At 39.7% G+C, this 27,589-nt stretch overlaps 1 protein-coding gene across 2 annotated transcripts; it reads left to right on the top strand.

Annotated features, from left to right (window-relative positions):
- Positions 1-2,131: 2,131 nt before the first annotated feature.
- Positions 2,132-27,589, top strand: LOC105054226 (B-type cell cycle switch protein ccs52A). 2 transcript variants are annotated; one of them, XM_073245651.1, is made up of 11 exons: positions 2,132-2,949; positions 3,054-3,178; positions 3,306-3,410; positions 4,142-4,321; positions 4,538-4,600; positions 4,731-4,925; positions 26,206-26,307; positions 26,391-26,453; positions 26,553-26,621; positions 26,853-26,980; positions 27,227-27,589. In XM_073245651.1, the coding sequence occupies exons 1-10, from the start codon at positions 2,385-2,387 to the stop codon at positions 26,877-26,879; spliced, it is 1,494 nt and encodes a 497-aa protein (XP_073101752.1). In that variant the 5' UTR covers positions 2,132-2,384; the 3' UTR covers positions 26,880-26,980; positions 27,227-27,589. The 2 variants fall into 2 exon arrangements, with proteins under 2 accessions (XP_073101752.1, XP_073101751.1); XM_073245650.1 differs by lacking the exon at positions 26,853-26,980 and having other exon boundaries at positions 2,134-2,949.

The following is a 27,589-nucleotide window of genomic DNA, read 5'->3' on the forward strand; positions in this document are numbered from 1 at the left end:
TGCTGAACCAGCAGGTCGAACTGCTCCATGCCGACTGTCGTTGCGGAGGGGGAGGAGCCTGAAAAACTGGGGTCGGAGCCGGGGGTCTTGCGAGATCTGACTGTGGAGGCCGTAGATCGTCTGGTGGATACCTTTCGGGGAGGCATCAAGTCGGGATCTGGTCGGAGAAGAAGAAGAAGGTTCAAAGAAGATGACCGGAGACAGTTCCGTTGAGTGCTTCTTTAAGAACAAGGATCCTGCGAAGGCACAGACCCTTCCTCTAGTGCCAATTCTATTTTTGCAGAATTCACCGATGCCGGAGAAGCTGGAGTCGAGGGGATCACGACCGCTGCCGGAACCTGCAAGGAAAGTCTAAACCAGAGTTGGGAGTGCTCTGACAAGACCCTCCGACGCTCAAGTCAGTACTCTGCTTCAACAGAAATGGAGCACTCGAATGGGATTTTAGTAGAGTTTGAGAAAGCTTGAGAAAACTTTCAAAAACTTATCGAAACTGTTGCCTTATCCTATTTTATAGTAGAATGCGGTATGATCCCGCCATTAATGATGCAGACAACTGGGGGTTGTCAAATCACTGGGGGCTATCAAATCGACGTGGGTTGTCAGGTCATCAGAATTGACCTATGTCCTTAGCAGGACAATGCCCCAGGGCGGCCGCACAGCATGTCCTTGACGGGACAACAGCCCATAATGATTGTACGGCGTTTGGACGGACTGACTGACTATATGTCGGTATTCGACTGCCAGAACATCGGGTGATGACTCAAAAATATCATCGACTGATCTGGTGCCTTATGGAAGTCGGACGTCGGTTGTCACCCTCGATAGTGAGTCGGTGATATGGGTTCGGTCGTTCAGTCGGTTGGAAATAGTATCGGTTTGTTTGGCCGGCATACCTTAGGTCGGATATTGTCGGCAGTCATTATCGGAGTCGTCTGTCTGTCCGATGGGTAGAGTCGGACGTTGGTCGGATCGGTCTGAGGATAAGTCGGCATACGGGGGTCAGTCGGTATATCGCAACAAGGACCATGCAATGGCTTCTTTCCTGTCTTGTGGTCCATGACCACCACCACATGGGCCGATCACAGGGAGGTCATAATAGTGGAGACCCTAGAAGATTCAAACTCCTTCCTTGGCATCCAGCACTACTCAATTGTAACTGAGATAGAGCCTGTCCATTGTAGAAGTTCGGATGGAGACCGATTGCCGTGGAAGCCCGGATGGAGACCGCTTATCGTAGAAGCTCGGATGGAGACCGGTTGCCATGAAAATTTGGACGGAATTCGTTTATTGTTGAAGCTCGGATGAAATTCGAAAGGCGATCGACCATTGTAGAAACTTGAATGGAGTCTGGTTACTGTAGAAGTCCTGCTGCTGGAGAAGTCCGGACATTGACGAAGTCCGGAAGAAGCTCGGAGTAAAGTTGATCGTGACAGGAGGAAGTCTGAAAAAGATTCGGAGAGTAGTCGATCACTGTAGAAAATCGACTGACAGTGAAGTCCAGAGAGCATTTGGAGCAGTCCGATAGACGACTGAAGGAGCTCATTATTGGAGAAGTTCGGAGGGTACGATAGGAGCTCGTCCGTTGGAGGAGTCCGGAGGATACCGTAGAAGGTCGACTACTGAAGGAGTCCGGATGGTATTGTGGAAGCTCGTCCGTTGGAGGAGTCTGGAGGACACCGTGGAAGCTCATCCGTTGGAGGAGTCTGGAGGACACCATGGAAGGTCGACTGCTGGAGGAGTCCGGATGGTATTATGGAAGCTCGAACGGTCGGAGAAATTCAGAAAGATACTGCATAAGATTGAAAACCAGAAGCGTCATTAAAAAATTGATCTCTTACGAGCTTCGATTAGGATTATTTTATATCCAACAAATATTTTGATCTATAAATTTTTATCCATCACAACTTATAGCTGCTTGACCATCTCAACGCAGGGATAATCGTAGAATTTTTTTAATTTCAAATACTGATCTGATATTTTTTATAATTTAAAATATTGATGTGATATTTTTTTATTAGCTTTGTTTACGGCATACGGTGATCAACTAAATCTATCCGAGAACTCCTTCGATCACGCGTCATCTACCCCGCATATGCTCCGCGAGTTGGGCTAGGCCACTTGGACCGGGTCCCTGCAATAATTTCTCCTCCCGCTTGCTGCCCTGTGATCCTCTGACACATTTTCCAGCACCGGATCAACAACCATTCCCGTCTTCGGAGCGATGAGAGAGAGAGAGAGCGAGCGAGCGCGGGGGCGGGTAACAACGCCGGAGCTCCACGGCTCCCTCTTTTGGGATCACAAACGACAAACCGCTTCAAATTATTTCTCCTTACTACCCTGACCCAACGGTGGAAGAACCAGAAAGAAAACAGGGGCACTACCCCATGGACTCCTCCTCCGCCTTTCCCTTCTCCTCCCCTCCTCCCATCGAAAGCCCCCTATCGCACTCCAAGCCCCAAACCCCGTCCTCCGCCCCGCGGCATTCCGTCCTCCTCGAGACCCCCCCTCGCGCCCTCTCCGTGTCATCCTCGTATCGCACGATCTACAGCGACCGCTTCATCCCCAGCCGCACCGGTTCCAACTTCGCCCTCTTCGACCTCTCCTCCCCGCCGCCGCCCAATCCTGGCCCCCCTTCCTCCGGCGGCGGCAGCCGTGAGGACGGATCCGGCGCCTACTCCGCCCTCCTTAGGACTGTGCTCTTCGGGCCGGATCATTGCGTCGCGCCCCCGGCCACTCCCGACCACTCTTCGCCCCGGGAAGGGCGGAGCTCCTCGTCGTCATCTTCGCCGTCTTCGTCTTCCTCGACGTTTTCGACCCCTAGCAGGAATATTTTTCGGTTCAAGGCGGAGGTGCCCCGGTACTCGCTTTCGGATGGGTTTGAGGATGCCCTTCCTGGGGTCGTGCCAAGCCCGCCCAAGACGCTGAGGAAGGTCCCGAGATCTCCGTACAAGTGAATCCCCCCTCCCCCTCCTCCTGTGGCGGATTGTTACTAATTTTCCTTTTCGTTCAGAAAGAATGAATTTTTATGGCCTGTTGTGTTGGTTGTTGGGTTTAGGTACTGGATGCACCGGCACTACAGGATGATTTCTACCTAAATCTCGTGGATTGGTCTTCGCAGAATGTTCTGGCTGTGGGTTTGGGCAATTGCGTCTATCTTTGGAATGCCTGCAGCAGCAAGGTGAGATTTTGTCGAAGGTTTGGTCTGAGATCAGCAATTTTTTTTTCTTTTTTTTTTTTCAAAAAACTATTGATAGTCTGCAATTCTTAATTCTTAATAGCTTTCTGCAATATGGTTCTGATGGCAGGTTACCCAACTCTGTGACTTGGGCGTAGATGACAGCGTCTGCTCTGTGGGCTGGGCACAACGAGGCACCCACTTGGCTGTTGGGACAAAACAAGGGAAAGTGCATGTGAGTTCTCTACTTTAATTTATGGCGTGATGTGAGAAGAAATCTTGTGAATGAATGTGAGCTTGCAAATTACATTACAGCAGTTATGTAGCATGATTCTGATAGATTTGCCAATGATGTCTTATTAATTTGAACAAAAATCAGTTCTCTGCTCTATTTTATGGTGTGATGTGAGAAGAAATCTTGTGAATGAATGTGAGCTTGCAAATTACAGTACGGCAGTTACATAGCATGATCTGATAGATTTGCCAATGATGTCTTATTAATTTGCACAATATGTGTTTCAGAGAGGTAATAAAGTTGCCTTCTCATTGCAATATATACGTGCTTCCCTTCTTCATTGCTAGATAAATTATTAATTGTTATCTTTTTGTGTGTATCTCGGAATGGAGCTCTCTCTCTCTCTCTCTCTCTTCTCTCTTCTCTCTCTCTCTCTCTCTCTCTCGGTTGTATCAATGCTAAAAAAGGTATCTTGCTTGACTAGAGTCAAGTAATGATTGGCTATGCTGTATGACCCTGCTTATAAGAGCTCTCAAATATGTGCTTATATTTAAATGAACTTTAATACCATCTGCTACATTATGTCCTCAATATCAGAGTTTTACGTGACGTACAAATTCATCTACCAATCCTTTTTGGCCTATGAATTCCTGGTGTCACAGGTCAGTTAAGGTGGATATGTCAGATGTCTCTGAAATTTATATAATGACTTTGCGCTCTATGTGGTGTAGATATGGGATGCATCTCGCTGTCAAAGGATAAGGACAACGGAGGGCCATCGCCTGCGAGTTGGAGCTTTAGCATGGAGTTCATCCCTGTTATCTTCAGGCAGTCGCGACAAGATGATTCTTCAGCATGATATGCGTGCTCAAGAAGATTTTGTTAGCAAGCTCACAGGGCACAAATCAGAGGTAAGATATTCCTAACAAGTCTTGGATAGTTTTCTTTCTGTTCCTTCCTATGATCCTGTCTCTTGATATTCTCTATATTCTTTATGAGATCATTTATTTAGTAATCAAAGTAGTCCTTGCTTTTTGTTAATGTCCAGCTACTACTCTGTCCAATAATTAATATTTTTAATATGAGATTTAAATATTTTATGTTATTCAACACTGTTCCTTATGTAGGTTTGTGGCTTGAAGTGGTCTTATGATAACCGTGAACTTGCATCTGGTGGAAATGATAATAGAGTAAGTTGCATTTCTTTGTGCTTATGCTGAGGATGAGTAAAGTGTGTTCATTCATGGAAATATCTATTTTGATAAATTATTTGCATCTAGTTCTATTTGTGACTCTATGTCATTTTGCATCCATGATCAGCTTTTTGTCTGGAATCAACATTCAACACAACCTGTACTCAGGTGTTCTGAGCATGTGGCAGCTGTAAAAGCTATTGCTTGGTCACCACATCTATATGGACTTCTTGCATCTGGTGGAGGAACTGCAGACCAATGCATTCGATTTTGGAATACAACAACTAACTCTTACTTGAGCTGTATGGACACTGGAAGTCAGGTAGCTTGCTAATCATATAATATATGGCAATCTATTCTAGTTATATGAACAAAGTGCTGAAATACCATAACCATAGTACTTCATCTATATAAATTTATGATATCATTGTAATGTTGATTCAAGTAACTTTCACTGGGTAGTTATAAATTAATGTTGAACAGTATATCATCGGCAGCAAGGCAGGAATTGAACAGCTGAATCTTACAAAGTAGTGTAAGTGAAGATTAATGGTACATATAAGCAATGCTTTCATATCAAAGGCTTGGCTATTGAAACTTGTACATGGTGTTCCTAACATGGTATCATCCCTTGTTGAAGCATGCATTTTGATTAAGTTGTTACTTATCTCTCCCTTTTTTATGATGCTTCCACTTAAATCTGAAGACATTGGTCTTCATTGCACATTAGAAACCATTAATAATCTATTCTTCATTATATAGTTTTTTCCCATTTCAACTTCAGGATTCATCTAGTATGCATGTTTAGACTATATCCAACCTCCCTCCTCACCTCTACTTCCAATGGTCACCTTCATAATTCTCATTCTTGTGATGCAAGTAATGCTCCCAAGCCGTTTATATTTATTAGCTTGTTTAACTCATGTTAATATTTGGCCTTACCTTGCTTGTAAACTCCACTTTATTTGTTTGTTGCATTCAGAATTACAGTCATCTGAAAGCAAATATCTACTTTACCTATGGCACTTTAAATAGGTTTGTATATTTTTAAGTTCTTCACATGAGATTCTTGATGATAATACAGCTATGAAGTCTATGTGAGATCTCTTGCGGTGTGAGATCTCTCATGGTCATCTTTGTCACTTGAATCTCCCTTTTCATCTATATTCCTAGCAGATTTGCATTCTATATTTATGATTTTTAGATGATATCGGTACCTTTGTTACCAAGCATATTCTTTCCGTATCGTGATTTAGCATTAACTGTTATTCACGTCTCAATAGGATCATGTCAATGTTTGCAACAACATTGACAATGTTGCATGCACTAAATATTAGCAATTCTGGCAAAAATGCAGAAGCACCATCATTAAATAACTCAGCAGAATAATATTAAGGACTGCTTGTCATTACTCCCTTGTGAGCAATTTTTCCCCAGAAGATTTAATTCTTAGTTTTGACCCATCATGGTTGTAAACTTTCCACTCTAAAAACAAATGATGTTAGGTAGCGATACGCAGCGGATTACAGAAGTCGTAGGAGAAGAGAAGGAAAATCTGAAAAAATAAAACACACAAGCACGAAACACAAGAGGTTTACATGGTTCAGAGTCTCTTGCTCCTACGTTCATGGCCGCACAGAATAATATTTTTCACTATGAGAATAAAACAGGAAGTTTACAAGAGATGAGAACAAAAAAGAACCTTTTTTTTTCTTTCTCTTTTAGATGCAAAACACCCCCAATAGGAAGAAGAAATCCCTCCTAGAAATTCTCCTCACACCTGGAAGTACCCTAGGATAGCAAACAAGAAGACCCAAGCCCTCTTTTTATCTCTCTCCCTCTCTTTTTTCTCTCTTGGAAAAATAGGGTTGCTGTTTGCCACCTGAACTCTCTCGGCCTCTGAACACCACCGTCTACTGCTCTCTACTGCCCACAGGCCTTCTTAAAGGCCTTAAATAGAGCCCAGATCGGAGATAGTTGAATTAGGACTCTAAAAGCTCTTCTGTCGTCCGATCAAGTCTTTGGACAAATTCTGGCCATTGGATCGTGCATCTAATCACACTCAAACACTTCTGATCTCTCTGTAATAGCTTTGTACCATCCGATCTTCATCGAGAGCTCGGATGACCGTCGGATCGTGCTCAATCACATGTGGACCGTGGTAGACCGTGAGAAATCGAGGGAAAAATGCTTGTTGGTCATGCCTTATGCGTGGACCACGTGAAGAGGCCTCGCGTGCAGTGGGCCTCTCGCGTGCCGCGGGCCGTGTGCACTCGCACGCTGTGCTGGGCTTGCGACTGGGCTATTGGGCCAGCCCTGCTGCAGACCACTGGATCGTGGGCTGCATTCCTGCTGTGGACTTCATTCTTGGGCTTCTTTGGGCCTTGTTTATGTCCAACGATTGGGTGGATTAGCTCCATCACCCAATAACTCTTCCACTTGGAGACGCCCGCGTGTTGGGCTTGCACCTGGGCTGCTGGGCCGAGCCCTGCTGCAGACCACCATGTCGTGGGCTACATTCCTGCTGTGGACTTCATTCTTGAGCTTCTTTGGGTTTTGTTTATGTCCAACGATTGGGTGGATTAGGCTCTACCACCCAACAACTCTTCCACTTGGAGACGAAGACATCCAAATATGCAATCACCTGAAACATAAAAAACAAACTTCCATAAGATAAGTTAGTATGTTGTGCGACGCCTTCATTCAACTAGCTTCGGAGGCCAATTGAGGCCATACATAGCCCCAATTTCTCTACAGTGACTATTTTAGTCAACATATCGGTTGAATTCTTTGAGTCGGTTGAATTCTTTGAGTCCTGAATCTTTTCCAGTGACAGACTTCCATCTTCAAGCAATATTCTGATAAAGTGATATCTCAACTGTATGTGCTTTGCTCTCGCATGGAACATGAGATTCTTCATAAGATGAATAGCACTCTAACTGTCACTGAATAGTACACTGCAACTCTGCTTAATATCCAGTCATTTAGTAAATTCTACAGCAAAATCATCTCCTTGCTGCTTAGGTGATAGCAATATATTCTGCTTCGATGATAGAAAGAGTCACGATCTTTTGCAGCTGTGAAACCCAGCTGACTGCTGTCTCGCCAATGGTAAAAATATGCCCAATCGTGCTTCTCCTGGTGTCGGCATCACCACCTAAGTCTACATCCACGAATCTCTGTAGTGTTTGACTGCTCCTGTAGCATAAGCCGACGTCTTTGGTAGCTTTCAAATATCTGAGGATCTACTCGACAGCTTTCCAATGTTGCTTATCTGGATTAGCGATGTAACTGCTTAGCTTCCACTGCATGTGCAATGTCGATCTTGTGCAAACCATCGCATACATCAAGCTGCCAACCATTGAAGCATAAGGAACTCTTGCCATTTCTTCAGCTCATCATCTCCTTGGGTGACTGTTTCTTTGAAAGCTTGAAATAACTGGCCAAAGATGTCTTCACAGGTTTTGCATCTATCATGTTGAATCTGTCCAACATCTTTTTGATGTAGCTATCTTGAATCAGCTTTGGTGTGCTTGTCACTCTGTCTCTTTCAATTTTTCAATTCTCAACTCAAGTATCTATTTTGCTGCGCCCATATTCTTCATTGCAACTCTCTTGATAGCTTTTTTTTCATCTTTCAATTTCTCGCATGTTCGGTCCGGCTATTAGCATGTCATCAACATACAAGAGTAAAATAATAAAGCTGTCATCGAGTATTTTGTAATAACATCAATGATCCTCCAACATCTTGCAAAATCATTGTTAGTCATGAATCTATCAAATTTCTTATACCATAATCTAGGGATCTGTTTCAAATCATGCAAGCTCTTCTTGAGCTTACACACAAGATTTTCTTTACCAGGAACTACAAAATCAATAGACTATTGTGTGTGTATATATATGTCCTCTTTTATTTCACCATGCAGAAAAGCAGTAGCAACATCTAACTGTTCTAAGTACTACTATACTTAGAATCACTCTAATAGTAGAGAGCTTAACAATAGGAGAAAAAATTTCAGTGTAGTCGATACTTTCTTTCCATTGGAAGCCTTTAACAACTAACCTAGTTTTGTACCTTTTGCTACCATCATGCTCTTCCTTGATTTTGTAAACCCACTTATTGTGTAAAGCCTTCTTTCTTTTCGGTAGTATACTGAGCTTCTAAGTCTGATTCTTCTTCAAGACTGCATCTTGTCCTTCATGGCTAGCTCCTACTGGACCGAATCTTTGCTCTGCACAGCTTTCTTGTAGCATTCGGGTTCACTGTCATCTATCAACAATAGATAATGAAGAGAAGGTGAGTATCTTTTTGGTGGTTTTGAGATTCTCATGGATCTCCTTAGCTGAGGTGTCTCTGGCTTTGGTTTAGGATCTTCTTTAGCTCTCTTGGCAATGTCATTCTCTATGATAGCTTCCAACTCGACCTGTTCATTCTCCTTGACTGCTTCTCCTGCACTATCAGGAACATCTCTGTCCTTGTAGAGGCTTCTTTCATTGAAGATCATGTCTTTACTTTTGATAATTTTTCTGTCCTGCTTGCTTCAGAATTTGTAGCCGAATTCATCAGTGCCATACCCAATGAAGAAGCACTTCTTTGATTTCGCATCGAGCTTGTCTCTCCTTTTAGCATTGACGAGCGCATAAGAGACATAGCTGAAGACCTTCAGGTGAGATAAATTTATTGACTTTTCTGTCCACTTTTTTTCTGGTAGCTTGTTATCAATAAGAATTGAAGGATCTCTGTAGGGCTGAAAGTGGGCCGGGTCGGGCCAGGTTACACCCCATCCGAGCCCGGTCTGAAATTTTTTTCGGGCTTCGGGTCGGGCTTAGGCCGAAATTTTCTAAAAGATCCAGCCTGAGCTTGACCCAAGCCCAGGCCCAAGCTTGGCTCGAATCTGATTGGGCCAGCCCACAATCCACACATCCCTTAAAAAATAAAAAAAGAAATCCTAAGCCTAACCTATTTTGACAGACACCATCCCTTTTTTTTTTTGCTTCAAACGCTTTCAAAGCCGTCTGGAACCTTCTGAGCCTCTGTGGACACCGCCTCTTCCCCCTCTCCTTGCTACCATCTCCTGTCGATCTCTGCCATGGCTTTCTCCCCATCGTCACTGGCATCCGCTTCCCTATTGGATCTCCCTCAAGTACTTTCCTTCCCATCGATCTCTGAAAAAAAGAAAGAAATCCTTGCTTTCCTCGCTGCCACCTCCCGTCGGTTACTGCCATCGCCGTCACTGTCGCCGTCGCCTTCCTCCCCATTGTCTCCGGCATCGGCCTTCCCATCAGGTGCTTTTTTCCAATAGATTTCCAAAAAAGAGAAAGAAATGAAAAGAAAAAAAAGAATAAAGACTTGCCTTTTAAATTTTCCATCTTACCCTTGTTATCATTGATTTTCTCCTCAGGGGCCTCCTCAGCCTGGTCCTTATACTGCTGATCGATGGGGAGGAAAGCATTGACGAGGGCGATGGTCGCGACGACCTCGTCCCCAGCGGTAGGGTCTCTGGTGGGAGCTCGAAGAAGGCCTTGAAGGAGTCGAGGGGGCACAATGGTCGAGGTAGAGGGCCTCAGTGCCGCCAGAGAAGATGAAGATGCGATGGCTGGTGGATGAACAAGGACCACAGTCCACGATCAGGGGGGCTAAGTTGGAACTATTAAACAGAAACAGGCGTTCGGGAAGGGTGGCATGGAACCGAGCTTGGGCCGACTCATAAAAATAAATGGACTGAACTTCGGGTTGGGGGGCCCAGGCCGGGCTAAAGGTCTATTCGAGCCCAGCCGAAAGCAAAATGGGTCCTATTTTTTGGCCCGAGCCCGACCTGAATGGTTTTGGGTTGAGTCCGAAGCTAGCCCAGCTCGATGGGCCTTGGGTCGGCCCGAGCCCACTTCCAGTCCTAGACCTCTATTTAACAGGTAGGTAGCAGTGCTAACTGCCTCAGCCCAAAACATTTGGGGCAAACCAGCATGAAGCCTCATGCTCCTGGCTCTCCGTTCAAGGTTCAGTTCATACGCTCAGCTATCCGTTCTATTGTGGCATGCTCAGGATGGTTTTCTTCATCTTGATTCTATTTGCTGCATAGAACTCCTTGAACTCGGTGTTGTCATATTCCCTCCATTGTTTGATCTCAGGCACTTGATTTTTCATCAGACTTTTTTCCTAACTCTTCCAATTTCTGAAAGTAGCAAATATGTCAGATTTATTCTTCAGAAAATAAATCCATACCTTTCTGGTGGAATCGTCAATGAATGTCACATAATATCGTGAGCCTCCAAGGGATGTGATCGGAGAGGGACCCTACACGTCAATGTATACAAGCTCCAACTTTCTTGCCTTTGGTATTCTGCCAATCTTGGAGAAACTGACCTTCTTTTGCTTTCCAAAAATACAATCCTCGCAGAGATCAACATCAAGTGACTTTAGACTTGTCAGCTTGCCTTTTTCAACAGTATTTACTTTCCTTTCTTGTTCATGTGATCCAGTCTGCAATGCTACAACTCTGAGTTTGCCAGTGCCAGTGCCACTGAATCCCTGATATTACTTGTCATGTAGAGGGTACCCATCTTGCTTCCTCGTGCTATCACCATAGCATCTTTGGTGATCTTTCAAGAGCCACCAACAAAAATCGTAATGTACCCCTCACATCCAACTGCCCAACTGAAATCAAATTTTTCTTCAAACCTGGACATGTCTGACATTCTTGAGCTTCCATACCAATTGGTTCGGCATCTTTATGTGCACATCATCTTTCCCCATATATTTAATGGCTCATCATTAGTAAGATAAATCTTTTCAAAATCTCCGACAGTGTAATTCATCATACTCTTGCAAGGAAGCATGGTGGGTTTTGTGTATGTATTTTTAAAATTTTACAGCAGAACATACATAGATTAAATAATTTAATCTACAATGCATGCATAGATCAAATCTAAAATCGCCATACAGGATTTATGACATGAACTAATATACATGTATCCAAAACTGAAATCTAAAATTCGGCAACTGTAGATCATATCTATGTGTAATTAGATTATATCTAATTAATATTTAGATCACATCTAAATATTAATTGAGATCAAAACCTCATACTGAGCGTGGGTAATAGATCACCGCATCCGAAATCCGTGGTACTTAGTTCTTCATGATGCTTGGCAACCGCACACGTGTCCGACCTCTACGGTTATCCACACGAAGTTCTTGTACTGATCGATCTCTTCGGGAGTGCTAGCTCGCGAAGACATCATACTTTGGCTGATCTAAGAGGAATCACGAAGATGAAGAATAAGGAGATCCTCTTTTTTTTTTTCTGAATTCACGCATCAGATCTCTAAATAGAGATCATGAGAAGAACCTTTCTTCTCAATTTTCCCATGCACAAGAGAGAATTCTCTCTTCCTTTCACGCCTTTGAGAAGAACTTTTCTTCTCTGATTTTTCATGATGAAAATCAGATCTAATCTAATTTCTCATACTGAAAATATGGATTTCTGAGCCTTAAAAAAATCTAAAAGAGAGATCCAAGAGAAGAACCGTTCTTCTCTTTTTTTCTTTTTGATCTAGAACTTTAGGAAGCCCCAAACGTCCAACAAGATTTTTCTGGTATTTCTTCTTTAAATCCTCATGTTAAAAATCAGATCCAATCTGATTTTCATTTTGAAGAAAAATAGAAAAAAAAATCTGGAAGAACTTCTTCAAGGCTGCGCATAAGAAAAAAGATCCATCTTCTTCCTTCTCTTTCTCTGGTTGGAAAGAATTTTTCTTCTCCAATTTTCTATTGTAAAACCAGCAGAGGAGCTTCTCTTAGATGACTAAGAACCAGCAACAAAGCATCTGAAAAATCTCTTCCAAAGAGACATGGAGAAGGGGCTTGGCGTGGGGATGTTGGGGCGTCCAAGAGGACGCCCCCTTCTTGTTTTTGGGCGACATGGAGAAGGGAGGGACGCCTCCTTTTTCACGCAAGAGAAGAGAGGGGGTGCAACGCATAGTGGGGCGTGGGATTTCTCAATAAAAGGGAGGAGGCTGGAGATTTTATATCACATGGGGGGTTTCAAGTTGGTTAAGTCCTATTCTAAATAGACTCAAGATCTTGTTCAAACTCTAACTAACCCTTGGACCCAATCCTAACCAATTTAGGAATTAGTTATAACAAACTAACTAATTAGTCCTAGCCCAATTATGAGACCAATTAGGCTCCAATCCAATTGAAAATTAGTTAGATTAAAATCCCATTGATCCAAGGATTGTTTTTTGATTGATATCAGGGAAGGAATTTGATAATATGGCTTGATCCAATCAAGCCTATTATCCAATAGGGTCTGATCCAATCCAAACCTATATAAAACTAATTGAATCATATTCAATTTAGAATTTGATTTGTATCTCTGAGATCAATTGAACAAGTTCTATTATCAAATAGAGATGCATCCAATCAATCCAAAATCAATCTAATTGAATCTAATTCAATTAGATTTGATCTAATCCCCATTGCTCAATCAAATTGGATCAATTAACAATCATATGGTTAATTAATTGTTCCTTTAATTTATCAACCATTAGTAAATAATTTATTGCAAACTTTGCATAGGATTAATCATCAATCAAATTGATAATTAAACTCTTCAATGATTCATAATCATCGATTAGCCATTTGATCAGACAGGTACTTCTATGTGTGTGAGCCCATAGGTTTAAACCTTAAGCTGGTAGCACAAGAACAATTTCTGTACTAATCGATGTAACCATCTAGCAATGAGACCCGACGTCCGGATAGGTCGAATGTATGTCCAGCAACACTCTAGAACCCATGTGGATATAGTTACCATATAAGTCATCTCTTTGACACTTGATGCTCAAGGACGATTAAGGGTTAAACTGTCAACCCAAGATGGGTAGTCCACATTATGTCTCAACCTTAAAAATCCTGTGACTCCTCACTAGGACTATTTTGGTCAAAGTTTTGCTAATTGAAACACAGTGATGCATCATCTCCAATTTTACTTGGAGCGGTCAATCCCATCTTGACTCACACTCATACTTCACAAGTATTTGACTGTATCCAGAAACCTTCCGTAATCGAATTAGAAATTCGAGTAGTCCGGCACCAAAGCACAGTGAGTTGCTTGCAAGTCACCGAAGCAGTCTCAGGTCAGAGGGACATATATACTTATATCCTATCAGAGCAATCCTTGACAGCAGAATGCTCCGGAAGTGGTCACGCTCAGTGAAATATGCTCCTACATATCATCCGTATGTCATACTTGTGTCACCACACGCTTTGGTTAAGAGGACAACCAACTAATATGACATACAATGACCTACATTCGATATAATTATTGTTCTTGTAACAATTGTATTATTTGGTCGTGAGCAGGATTTAAGAACTACACGATAAATCTTTTTTATCATTTTGGAAGTAGCTCTAAGGACTTCATCATAACATATGAGTTTTATTTTTAAAGATGTATTCCTTATGATGAATTTGTCATGTAACATTTATCATTTTATAATTCATATACTTGTATGGAGCACAATCATCTACAACCTAGGTGATTGACTTTAGGACATATTTTCCAACAACTTTCACTTAGACTAAAGCCAATCAGATCGGTATCAAATATCTATCTTCCATTTTAGATCATTGAACTCTTTAGATCCAATTGCTCTAGTCAATGGGTCGGTCAAGTTCTCCTTTCAGTCGATCTTCCTAAGGTTGATTTTATTTCGATCTTATCGAACAAGTTAATTGTAATGCAGAAAGTGTTTGGTTCTTAGATGGAACATCAATTCTTCAACTTGAGCTATGGTTCTAGTACTGCTGTCGATACAAAAAGATTGGATGATCAATGGAAGGTGCCTCTCCATGCTCGTTGATGAACTTCCATAACCAAACAACTTCTGTACCAGCATCAAATGTTGTAAAGAACTCCGTATCGCAAATAAAATTGGCTACTGACTATTGCGTGGAACCTTTTCAACATGTCGCTCCTCCTAGGATAAAAACATAACCTGACATAACTTTGTCATTTCTATCTGACTAGAAACTGAAATTAATATTTCACAGGTTTTAAGTTAGACTCTCTATAAACGAGCCATTGGTCCTTAGTATTTCATAAATACTTAAGGATGGTTCTAATAACCTTCCAAACCTTTATGGAGAATAGAGATGACAACCAAGCTTCTATTCCCTGTAATGTAGGGATGTCATTCTCGATTAAGAGAATTTCATTCAAACAACACAGAATATTTTTATAGAATTATTAGTCCATTTGTACATACAAGATTCTGCTTCATTCTCAATAAAGCCATATGTTCAAAACATATGTTCCAATTCTGAGAAGCTTGATTCAATCCGAATAGACTTGAGGATTGCCATAAGGAAACCATCTTGTCATAGTCAACACTATAACTTTGATGAAATTCTTTGACAAGCGAACAGAATTAATAGGTCTACACCTTTCTGTTTGCGCCTCTTATCTATTTTAAAATCCACTTACATCCTATGAGTTTTACTCTTTCAGGTGAATCAACGAATGTCCATACATCGTCAATCTTCATGGACTTCATTTCAGATTTAATGGCTCCAAGCCACTTCTCAAAGTTAGATCTCTGTATAGCATCCGTATGGGAGATCAAATTCCCATCTCGAATCTAGAAACCGAAGTATCTGTTCGGCTGATATGATACTCTACCATATCTACTCAAGGATGCCTTTACATCGGGCTCTGAAATTGATCTAATCAACTCTAGTTTTGTTGGTTTGTGTCAGAGTCGGTTCCTCTATCTATCAAGCTTTATCACGCTTGCTCTTAACGGCATCTGTTCTTTCATCAAAAATTTTTTTTTTCAAAAAAATGCCTTAAGCTTCATGAACATCTCATGTCCATCAAGAAGGTAGAAGAAATATCTCTAATATAATATTTATCAGATCAAAATCCAAGCTAGTCGGTTTGTGAATATTTTACATAAGTTCGATACCCCAAATTCTAAATAAGAGCATCGAATTAACCCGGTCCATATCTCATATGGAGTTTTGGTAATTGATTTGCTCGGAACGTTCTTAAGCATATATCAAGTAATCTCTAAAACATAACCTCAGACAGACCAGCAAACTCCACAGTGGATCGAATCATATCTAACAAAGTTCAATTCCTCCTTTCAGACATCCTTTAAAAAAAATGATGTCCCAAGAGAGGTCCATTTAAAGAATCTAATTCTCTTCAAGATATGTCAAAACTTACTGTAAAGTATTCACTTCATTAGTCAAATCGATAAATTTTAATACTCTTTGTAGTTTATTTTTCTACCTCATTATGGAATCATTTGAACATTTCAACCAATTCAAATTTGTGCTTCATAAGCAAGACGCATCCATGTCAAGATAGGTTGTCAGAGATTTTAATGAAGTAGTAAGTCCTCTTCTGGCACTCATGTTCATGAGTGTAAATACATCAATATGTACCAAACTCAGAACATGGCTAGCTTATTCACCTTTTCCAATAAAAAGTGACTAAGTCAACAATGCCAAAGGCAGGCTTTAGTGATATTATCTAATCTAGGATGCTAGTTAGAAGTGTACTTTATACTAACAGACTATGGCACTGAGTTTATGTCATTTTCAATGTCCACACATTATTGCGGTATATCACAATAATCATTCTTATTGACACCATCAATAAGATTGGACAATAATGACAATCACTTAAATGACATCTTCATAATTGAAAAAAAGCTCGACGATTCCTAATGTTAAGATTGGAACAGACTTCTATGTCTTACATTCAGGAATCTTTTGCCATTTTCAAATCTTCTACTATTCTGAAGTCTTTTGCAACTATTTGCAAATATGATTTGTACTGTCGGTATCCTATACCCAGATAGTAGTATTACCAATAGAAAAATTTCAAGGAGTTATCATATAACTATTTTGACCAGCAACCATTTGCTGATTTCTCTTTTAAGCCTGTTTGGGTTAGCCTGAGACTTCTTGATCAATTAGCTCAAAAATTATACTCAACTTCTGATACTGACTATCAAAGTTAGGTTTGATAATATTTTCACTGTCTAACAGCAAACAGAGCGACAATTTTTTAGCCATTTCTGAAAAGAGAATAATTGACCTATTAGTATATAAACTATTTTAAGCCTAAAGATTTGGATAAAGGTTTTCCCACTTTTTTATATGAATTGATAGCCTCTATCTCCAATTGGAGGAATTACCTTAATTTCTTAGCGGGTACTAGAATCCACACAGACTGCATATAAGTCCGAGGATGGCTCGGTCAACCCATATGCATCCATGGATAGGTTCTCAACCAATTGTTTCTCCAAACAACTTCTAGTATATAATTTCGTCCCAGATTTTATTTCAGTAGGTGATGGGCCTCTACTGAAAGTTCCGATTAGGTCTAACCATTAACATGAACCTACTCAGTGATTCTAGCCAAAGAATGATCAGATCTGAGGATGGCTCGGTCAACCCAACCATTCATCAGATAGTTCAACAGAGTCATCATATGATGAATGATAATTCCATCATTCACAGAGAACACCAGACGGATGGGGCCTGCAATGTCAATTTGAAATAATGGATCCATTATCATTCACTTTAACGGGGGGTTATGATCTAGTTATCCCCATAACTAACTCATTTTATGGACCTAATAATTTAGAGGATTTGATTAAATCTTTTAAAAGATATCAGTCGACCCATAAGTCATAAATCCATCAAGTCATGTAAAGGATTAGAGACTAGCTGGTCTAATCGATATATCGTAAATCCTCTCACTGATTTCATCAAGTCATGAGAAGGACTAGAGACAAGTCGGTCCAACCGACAAGTCGATCCAGGGCATCTAAATCAGTCATACTGGTTAACCTTAACAACATGGATCAACTCGAGTCATTTAGTGATCTAATCAATCTAATGACTCGGGCTCAATCATTGAGCCTCAATCAAGGTCCATTTGGTTTAATCAAAGATATGGATTCGATCAATTACAACTATTGTTTTTGATCTGGAGTATCTTTGATCTAATCTAGATCAACTATTGGTTAGATTAGATCATCTATTCATTTTAGTCCATTAAGTCTTTGATTCTAATCTTAGGTCTAACCCAATTAAAAGGACATGATTTGAGCTATCCCATGCCTCATGTTTTATGCAATGTCATTAGATCTTTAATCATAATTCTAGATCTAAAATACATTTCTTAATTCTCAATTAAGTATAGCATCAACATGGGTTAAGGTTATTAATTGAAACTATTTCAATTTTGTAAAATAATTTTATATCAATTTTATGCAAAATTTTTCTGGTCTGAAAACTAGATCGGCTCACTCCTGAACTGAGTTGGCTCACTTCAGTGGGTCGACTAAGTCTGATACTTGATCGACTAACTGATCATGAACAATAACCATTACTGTTTGGTTTGAGACAATTAGGTCGGGTCAGTCAACACTGAATCAATAAAAATAGGAGACTGGGTTGACTCAGTTCAAAACTAGTCAGCTCAGTTGGCATGCCAATAGGTATCACAGTTTCAGATTTGAAAATTTTCGCATAAACTGAAGCAAAATCAATCATAACAAACTTTAGATCATATCTAAATATTTTATGATTCCAAATTTTATTTTCATGATTAAAATAATTTTAATCATATAGATTAGATGTTTTACTTTTCATACAATTCATGCTTTGTATCACATACAACAAATTCTAGGGTTTCAACATCTAGGATTTTGCAGAAAAGTAAGTTTTCTCTTTTCACTTTCTTTTCATGGGACCTCACAGTGGCATCCCTACACATCATGAAGAGCATTCCATTGAATGGGAAGAGAGGGTCATGTAACCCTACTTGCTCTTATGACCGGACGGCTTGGTGATTACCTAATCCAAGTACTTTGTTACTCAGAACATCTAATCTAATTCATATATGATATATGTAAAAATTTAGATCAAATCTAAATTATATTAGATCTGATTTTACATTAGATCATATCTAAAATCAGATCATAACACATCTCATACATTGCTAAATCTAGATTTCAACTCTACATGCATATATGTTCATGTCATAATGAACCTTCGCTCTGATACTATTCGCAGGGAAGCATGGTGGGTTTTGTGCATGCATGTTTAAAATTTTGCAGCGGAACATACATAGATTAAACAATTTAATCTACAATGCATGCATAGATCAAATCTAAAATCACCATATAGGATCTATGACATGAACTAATATGCATGTATCCAAAACTGAAATAAAAAATTCGACAAGTATAGATTATATCTGTGTAATTAGATCATATCTAATTAATATTTAGATCATATCTGAATATTAATTGATATCAAAACCTCATACCTAAGAGTGGGTAGTAGATCGCCGCATCCGAAATTTGTGGTACTTGATTCTTCATGATGCTTGGCAGCCGCACACGCGTCCGGCCTCTACGAGTATCCACACGAAGTCTTTGTACCGATCGATCTCTCCGGAAGTGCTAGCTCACGAAGACATCATGCTTTGACTAATTTAAGAGGAATCACGAAGATGAAGAATAAGGAGATCCTCTCTTTTTTTTTCTGGATCCACGCATCAGATCTCTACAATAGAGATCATGAGAAGAATCATTTCTTCTCAATTCTCCTACGCACAAGAGAGAACCTTTCTGTCTTCCTTTCACGTCTTTGAGAACTTTTCTTCTCTGATTTTTCATGATTAAAATCAAATCTAATCTGATTTCTCATGTTGAAAATCATATAGATTTTTGAGCTCTAGAAAAATCTAAAAGAGAGACCCAAGAGAAGAACCGTTCTCTCTTCTTCTCCTTTTTTCTTCTTGATCTAGAATCTAGGAAGCTCCAAACGTCCAACCAGATTTTTTTGATATTTTTTTTCTAAATCTTCATGTTAAAAATCAGATCCAATCTGATTTTCATCTTGGAGAAAAATAGAGAAAAAATCTGGAAGAAGAACTCTTTCAAGGCTGCGCACAAGAAAGAAGACCCATCTTCTTCCTTCTTTTCTTTGGTTGGGAAGAATTTTCTTCTCTAATTTTCTGCTGTAAAACCAGTAGAAGAGCCTCTCTTTGATGCCTAAGAACCAGCAACAAAGCCTCTGAAAAATCTCTTTCAAAGAGTTATAGAGAAGGGGCTTGGCGTGTGGATATTGGGGCGTCCAACTCTTGGATGCCCCTCTTTGTTTTTGGGCAACATGGAGAAGGAGGGATGCCTCCTTTTTCACGCAAGAGAAGCGAGGGGGCGCAACGCATAGTGGGACGTGGGATTTCTCGGTAAAAAGGGAGGAGGTGTGGAGATTTTATATCACATGGAGGGTTTCAAGTTGGTTAAGTCTTATTCCAAATAGGACTCAAGATCTTGTTCCAACTCTAACTAACCTTTGGATCAAATCCTAACTAATTTAGGAATTAGTTATAACAAACTAACTAATTGGGTCCTAGCCCAATTATGAAACCAATTAGGCTCCAATCCAATTGGGAATTAGTTAGATTAAAATCCTATTGATCCAGAGATTATTTCTCGATTGATATCAGGGAAGGAATTTGATAATAGGACTTGATCCAATCAAGTCTATTATCCAATAGGGTTTAATCCAATCCAAGCCTATATAAAACTAATTGAATCATATTCAATTTAGAATTTGATTTGCATCTCTGAGATCAATTGGAGCAAGTTCTATTATCAAATAGGGATGCATCCAATCAATCCAAAACTAATCTAATTGAATCTAATTCAATTAGATCTGATCCAATCCCTATTGCTCAATCAAATTGAGCCAATTAACAATTATATTGTTAATTAATTATTCTTTTAATTTATCAACCATTAGTAAATAAGTTATTACAATCTTTGCATAGGATTAATCATCAATCAAATTGATAATTAAATCCTTCAACGATTTATAATCGTCGACCAGCCATTTGATCAGACATGTACTTCTATGTATGTGACCCATAGGTTCAAACCTAAGCCGGTAGCACAAGAACAATTTCTGTACTAATCGATGTAACCATCTAGCAATGGGATCCGACGTCCGGATAGACCGAATGTATATCCAGCAACACTTTAGAATCTATCTGGATATAGTTATCGTATAATTCATCCCTTTGACACTTGATGCTTAAGGATGACTAAGGATTCAACTGTCAACCCAAGATGAGTGGTCCATATTGTGTCTCAATCTTAAAAATTCTGTGACTCCTCACTAGGACTAATTTGATCAAAATTTTGCTGAATTGAAACACAGTGATGCATCATCTCCAATTTTACTTGAAGCGATCAATCCCATCTTGATTCGCACTCAGACTTCATAAGTACTTGACTGTACCCAGAAATCTTCCGTCATCAAATTAAAAATTCGGATAGTCCAGCATCAAAGCACAGTGAGTTGTTTTCAAATCACCAAGGCAGTCTCAGGTTAGAAGGACACATACTCATATCCCATCAGAGCAACTCTTGACAGCAGAGTATTTCAGAAGTGGTTACGCTCAGTGAAATGTACTCTTACATATCACCCGTATGCCATACCCGTGTCACCGCATGCCTTGATTAAGAGGACAACCAACAAATATGGCATACAACGACCTACACTCGATACAATTATTGTCTTTGTAATAATTGTATCATTTGGTCGCGAGTAGGATTTAAGAACTACACGATAAATCCTCTTTATTGTTTTAAAAGTAGCTCTAAGGATTTCATCATAACATATGAGTTCTATTTTGGAAGATGTATTCCTTATGATGAATCTACTAGATAACATTTATCATTTTATAATTCATGTACTTGTATGGAGCACAATCATCTACAATCTAGATGATTGGCTTTAGGATACATTTTCCCACGACTCTTTCTGTGAGATGGAATGAAATGAAGCTCCGGAGTCTAGGGTCCATGACTCCATCGGACTATCCATGCTAAGGACTAGGGCATCAGCAGTTGTCTCTGTTGCTGCATTGACGGATTCTTTATTCTGTTCTTTGTTTTCCTTTCTTGCCTAGCAGTTCTTCTTGATGTGTCCTCTTTTGCCGTAGTGCCAATAGCCATCACCTTTCGGTCTTGATTGGCTTCTCTGTTTGGACTCCTCCCACGGCCTTTATTGCATTGTATAGTTCTTCCTCTACCTTCTTGAGTAACCAAGGTAGAGCCAGAGTTTCCTTTGGATTCTTTCCTTCTAATATTTTTGTTGAGAATCAGATTTCGGATCTCTTCAAACTTCAGTTTATTAGAGCCACACGAACTACTCATAGCTATCATGGTCGCACCCCAACTCTCGGGCAAAGAAGATAGTAAAATTAACGCACGAACTTCATCCTCAAAACTAATATCAACTAAGCTTAATTGACTAGTAATCAGATTGAATAGATAATGCATAAGATATACCTTGTTAGAGGCCGAAGGCTTCTCATACATATTGGATAGAGCCTTCATCAGATCAACAGTCGTTTTTTCTTTCAGGATATTGAACGCGACGTTCCTAGCCAACGTCAAACAGATGCTTTCTAGAGATTGGCAGTCCAATAAATCCCAATCAGCTTGTGACATGTCTTCTGGGTTCTTTCTCCAAGGGATAGATGAAGCCTCTTCTGATACAAATAATTCTCAATCCGCATCTTCCAAAAATCGAAGTCTTTTCCATTGAATTTGTCGATCTTGACCTTTTCTTCGTCTCCTGCCATCACTCCCACTCTTTCGCTCAAGCCTGGTGCTCTGATACTAGTTGTTAGGTAGCGATACACAGCGGATTACAGAAGTTGCAGGAGAAGGGAAGGAAAATCTGAAAAAATAAAACACACAAGCATGAAATACAAGAGGTTTACGTGGTTCGGAGTCTCTTGCTCCTATGTCCATGGCCGCATAGAATAATATTTTTCACTATGAGAATAAAATAAAAAGTTTACAAGAGATGAGAACAAAGAAGAACCTCTCTTTTTCTCTCTCTTTTGGATGCAAAACAGCCCCAACAGGAAGAAGAAATTTCTCTTAGAAATTCTCCTCACAGTTGAAAGTACCCTAGGATAGCACACAAAAAGACCCAAGCCCTCTTTTCATCTCTCTCCCTCTCTTTTCTTTCTCTCTTGGAAAAATAGGGTTGCTGTTTGCCACCTGAGCTCTCTCAGCCTCTGAACACCACCGTCTACTGCTCTCTGCTGCCCACAGGCCTTCTTAAAGGCCGCAAATAGAGCCCAGATTGGAGACAGTTGAATCAGGACTCCAAAAGCTCCTCTGCCGTCCGATCAAGCCTCTGGATGAATTTTGACCGTTGGATCACGCATCTGATCATGCCCAAACATTTTTGATCTCTTTGGAATAGCTCTATACTATTTGATCTTCACCGGGAGCTCTGATGACCGTCGGATCGCGCTCAATCATGCATGGACTGTGGTAGACCGCGTGAAACTGAGGGGGAAACGCCTGTTGGTCCATGCCTCGCGTGTGGACCATGTGAAGAGGCCGCACGCAGTGGGCCGCCTGCAGTGCGCTCGCGCATGTGCGCTGGGCTTGCACCTGGGCTGCTGTGCTGGGCCCTGCTGCAGACCACCGGGCCGTGGGCTGCATTCGTGCTGTGAATTTCATTCTTGGGCCTCTTTGGGTCTTGTTTATGTGCAATGGTTGGGTGGATTAGGCTTCACCACCCAACAAATGATTCTTAGTGTTTTTACTGTCTCACTCATGTGTCTACAGTGATGGAGAACTTTTGGTGCACGTCTACTTTAAACCCCCCCAAATTATCACTTGTATTCTTTTGCCAGGATTATGCCCTCCTCCCTCTTTAATTTTTCATTATTTACAAAATGCATAATTATCCTGATCATCTGATAAAGAATTTTGCATGAAACCAACTTGTTTTTGAACATTACTGCCATTTTATTCTATGTCCATCTACCCTCACATGTATCTTCTATTTCTGCCTTTAAGATGAATTTCTCAATAGTTGATGCACTTTAGCATTCACACAAGCTCGAAAAAAAAAAAAACTTTCCAACTGTTTGGGAATTTAATAAATATATTATCATTTGTTAAAATGATTAAGAAGTTGATGCATTTAACTGTAGAAGCACATGAATAAAATCAACATAATTGAGTCAATACTTTTGCATCCTGATCCCAAACCAGTTATAATTCATATAAAAAAAGTCAAGATTACTTGAAAAAGCATCTTCTCCATTTATGAAAAATTACGAAAAACTATGTGATTATTTGGTGACTGGATCAAGTATAATAATTGGACATGAACTGATTTGCCTTAGGGAATATTTTTATCTATTACCAATACTGTTTATGACACAAAATTTGCATCATAACACCAGAAAAACTGATCTAAAGTTTTTGATGGGTATCTCTAGGGGATAGAATAAACATGAGAAGAGAAAAGGGCTTCACTAGAAGGGTACTAATTATTGAGGTTACCCCTTTTCAAGTTGATAGAGATGACTTGGTTGTATGTGAATTTCCCACTATTAAAATTTATATCTTTCAGCTTGAGATGTTTCTTGACGGTTCCCTTTCAAGGTTGATGTCGAGAAGGTACTCAAAATTTAGTTTCTTTTAGCTGTTGTTTGAAACTTTGTTGAGGGGTGAATGGCATGCTAACATTGAATGTGACAATGTAGGTGAAGTTGGTCATTCAGAGCATGGTCAACCATCTCATGTCTTCATTTTTGTGCTCCGCAGGTATTTTAAAAATGTTGATGTAATGGTATGTGATCCTTTGGAACTTGCACCTGAAACATTGCAGTCTTATGATGTGCTAAGAGGTTATTCATCCTATAATGTTGGGGCCTGTAGGGGTTAGAGTAAATCCCAAGGATTTTATGACTGGGAAATCAGGTTGTCTTCAAGCACAAAATTATATTGTTCCAAGTTATTCATGTGAAATACATGATTAAAGAGTTGAAACCCCCACCTCTTGTAGTCTAGTCATATATTTAAGCGTATGATGATTTGTTTGTCAAGGATATCCTATTATTAGGAAGGTCATCATTGGTTCTTAGGATATTGAACGAAAGTTGGAATAGTAAAGGCCCTTGTTTGGGACTTTTTCTCTCAGTCAAACTCCTAAACCAACTAGACCTCCATCTATGTTCAGTCTTTTTTGAGGGAATCAATGTTGGCTATTGATGAATAAAATATAACTATTCATGTGGGAGAATATGATGGATAGAGGTATAAGAAGCAAGGTACTTAGAATAACGTGCCATGTTGGATATGTATCAAATTACCTATGCTTGTCAGATACTTCTAGACTTCATGTGCTATACATATGCTAAGTGTCCTATTTGTCAAATTTTAAAAGATGCTCTGGATACTTCTTGGATACCCTCAAGATGCTTCCAAAAAAAAGATGTGATTCTAGAAATGGTTGCATGGCAAGTTGAAGACCAACTTCATGTGGAGGTTAGATTTTCAGCCTGATGGACTATGTACATTATCTGCATTTCCCATGGTGGACTCTGCTAGTGTACCTTTGAGTGTGCAGATTAGGTGGATGGTGGTTGACATATAATGATGATTGGATTGGTGCATATTAATGTATGTTTGAGCAGATGATGATTCTTGCCTTTCATGCTTTTGGAAGGTTGGTATGGTAAAACAACTAGTTTATGTTTTATGCCATGGTGGTTGTACCAATGGGAGGCAGTTACCAAGTCCAATGGCTTTTTACACAAATTCTACCCTTAGGTGTTTAAGCTGTCGATCAAGCTTGTGTAACTTAATAATGTTGTCTGGGATTATGATTTCCTTGTGGAATTCTTTATGGTGTTATGGATGATTTGCTGGTTTAACGGTATAACTTCCTCCTTTTTAGAGTTTTAGGCAGCAAAAATTTTAGGCTTAACTTGTGGATGATTTGTGTGCCAACTAATCGTTGATGATTTCCGCGTCTTTTCTGCACATTTTTTTTTAATTTTAATGTTAAATTTATTTATTTTTGGTGGTGGTGGTGGTTTGTGTGCGTGCATGTGTATGATATCAGGAGCAACCATCATACAAATTAGAGTGTCTGGACAAAAAGGGGAAAAGGACATAGTGATAAAAGGGGCATGATCAGGCACAGATTACAAGACAGAGGCCAAAGCAAAAGATATCGCCTAATTGTGAAACTCTTTCTTGTTCTTTTGCTGCGAATACATTTATGGTTCCTTTCATTTAGACAAATTAAAATTTGGGATGGGAACTGTACTTAGATAAACAATAAATGGTAAAATTTAGCAAATTCAACGATGCTATTTTGGGTGATGTTATCAAGGAACAGAGTTTGTTGTTGTTTGTGTTAGTAACTCGCATTCATCTTCATTTGTCTCATAGTCTGCTATATGAGAACATTCATTTTCAGATATCTGCTTGTTTACCTTCTATGTATTACTGAAAAATGTATACTTGTTCCTATCGTTTAGTAGATGATGCTTAGATAAATCTCAGGCATCAACTAGGAAAAACAAAGTGGGGATTACGGAAACTATTGTTACAGTCTCATGCAATTTTTTTTTAAAAAAAAGTTTACATGAAAATGCATTTTCATCACTAAATACAGAATTGATATTCTTAAAAATGAAAGAGAAACTTACATGCTTCTGTCATCCTTTGTGCAGGTCTGCAATCTTGTTTGGTCAAAGAATGTTAATGAACTTGTGAGCACCCATGGATACTCTCAAAACCAAATAATTGTTTGGCGATACCCGACAATGTCAAAGGTACATTTTCCTATGCATTCTGAAATTGAACAGAATTATGAATGTTTTCATTCTACTAGAGCATACTCTATTTCATTTTACAGCTTGCAACACTAACTGGCCATACATCCAGAGTATTGTATCTAGCCATCTCTCCGGATGGTCAGGTAAATCCCTTTTGTTCTCTCTATTAACTTTGCAGACTGTACAGCTTCATCCTCTGGCAGCCTTTATTTATCTGCTTAACATTCTCCTTCCTTTTACAGACGATTGTTACAGGAGCTGGTGATGAAACACTCAGGTTTTGGAATGTGTTTCCTTCTCTTAAATTTCAGGTAATTGGTTTTCTGAAATAAATAAAATCCATGGCATTCATTACTCAGATATCTCCTATTTGACTTTTCTCAAAGGAAAAAAGAGATTTCTCATCATTTGAATTTTGATGTCTTTATTGGTTTTCTCTTTTTTTTTTTTAATAGAAAGTCTTCTTTTTCTCCAGGAAGTGATTTATTAATTTAGTCATATTCTCAAATAGTCAAAAACCATTATCAAATCTGGTTTTACAGGAGGGTAAAATGCAATTTCACCCCTGAAGCGCACCCTCAACCCCTTTGAACCAGATCTCATCCCACTTCTGTCTGGGGATGAGATTTGGGAAGTGTGTTAACACTCCATTCAGAAATACCTCAATAGGGTGCGGAACATCGGACCAATTCTTGTAAACTGAGATAAACATTTGTTTCAACTTTCGAGCATTCTCAATCTCTTTCCAGTAGTGATTTCGATTGTCCTGTTGATCTATATAAATATTTATTATCAAAAACACAAAATAAATATTTTATTTTGTTGCTCCCTTTTACTTGCATAACATCACCATTTTTTTCACCTCATAAAATGCAGAAGGTTGGCTCTTTTTTGCTGACTATAGTTTTGTCGACAGCATGCTGACAGTGATATTGGAGCCCGATCTCTTGGCAGAACACACATCCGATGACCTCATGAACTAGTTGGGAGCTGCCCGTATGCAAAACTATTGGTTTTACATTATCAGTTGGAAGCTACAATTTTGCAAGCTCAACCATCGTCAGCAACAAAGAGACTTGTATCATGCGATACTGATTTTTCTCCCATTCCAGCCCTTTGCGAGTGTCTTTTTGGCTGATAATTGTAGATATATGAGGGATGGCTGGGAAGCAATTGGTTACACCTTGTAACATGAAATATTAGCATGCATCTTTTTTCCAGAAAACCCACCCCTTTAATATGTATTCAATATGTTATCTTTGTTACTTTCTTTTCCCCT

Source organism: Elaeis guineensis, chromosome 11 (assembly GCF_000442705.2).
Source record: "Elaeis guineensis isolate ETL-2024a chromosome 11, EG11, whole genome shotgun sequence".
Classification (NCBI taxonomy): domain Eukaryota; kingdom Viridiplantae; phylum Streptophyta; class Magnoliopsida; order Arecales; family Arecaceae; genus Elaeis; species Elaeis guineensis.

Bases quoted from the DNA above. Each gene is read 5' to 3' on its own strand.
- LOC105054226 (XM_073245650.1), top strand. From the start codon at position 2,385: ATGGACTCCTCCTCCGCCTTTCCCTTCTCCTCCCCTCCTCCCATCGAA. The intron at 2,950-3,053 runs AGTGAATCCCCC...GTTGTTGGGTTT, and splicing joins GGTCCCGAGATCTCCGTACA to AGGTACTGGATGCACCGGCA. The intron at 4,322-4,537 runs GTAAGATATTCC...TTCCTTATGTAG, and splicing joins TCACAGGGCACAAATCAGAG to GTTTGTGGCTTGAAGTGGTC.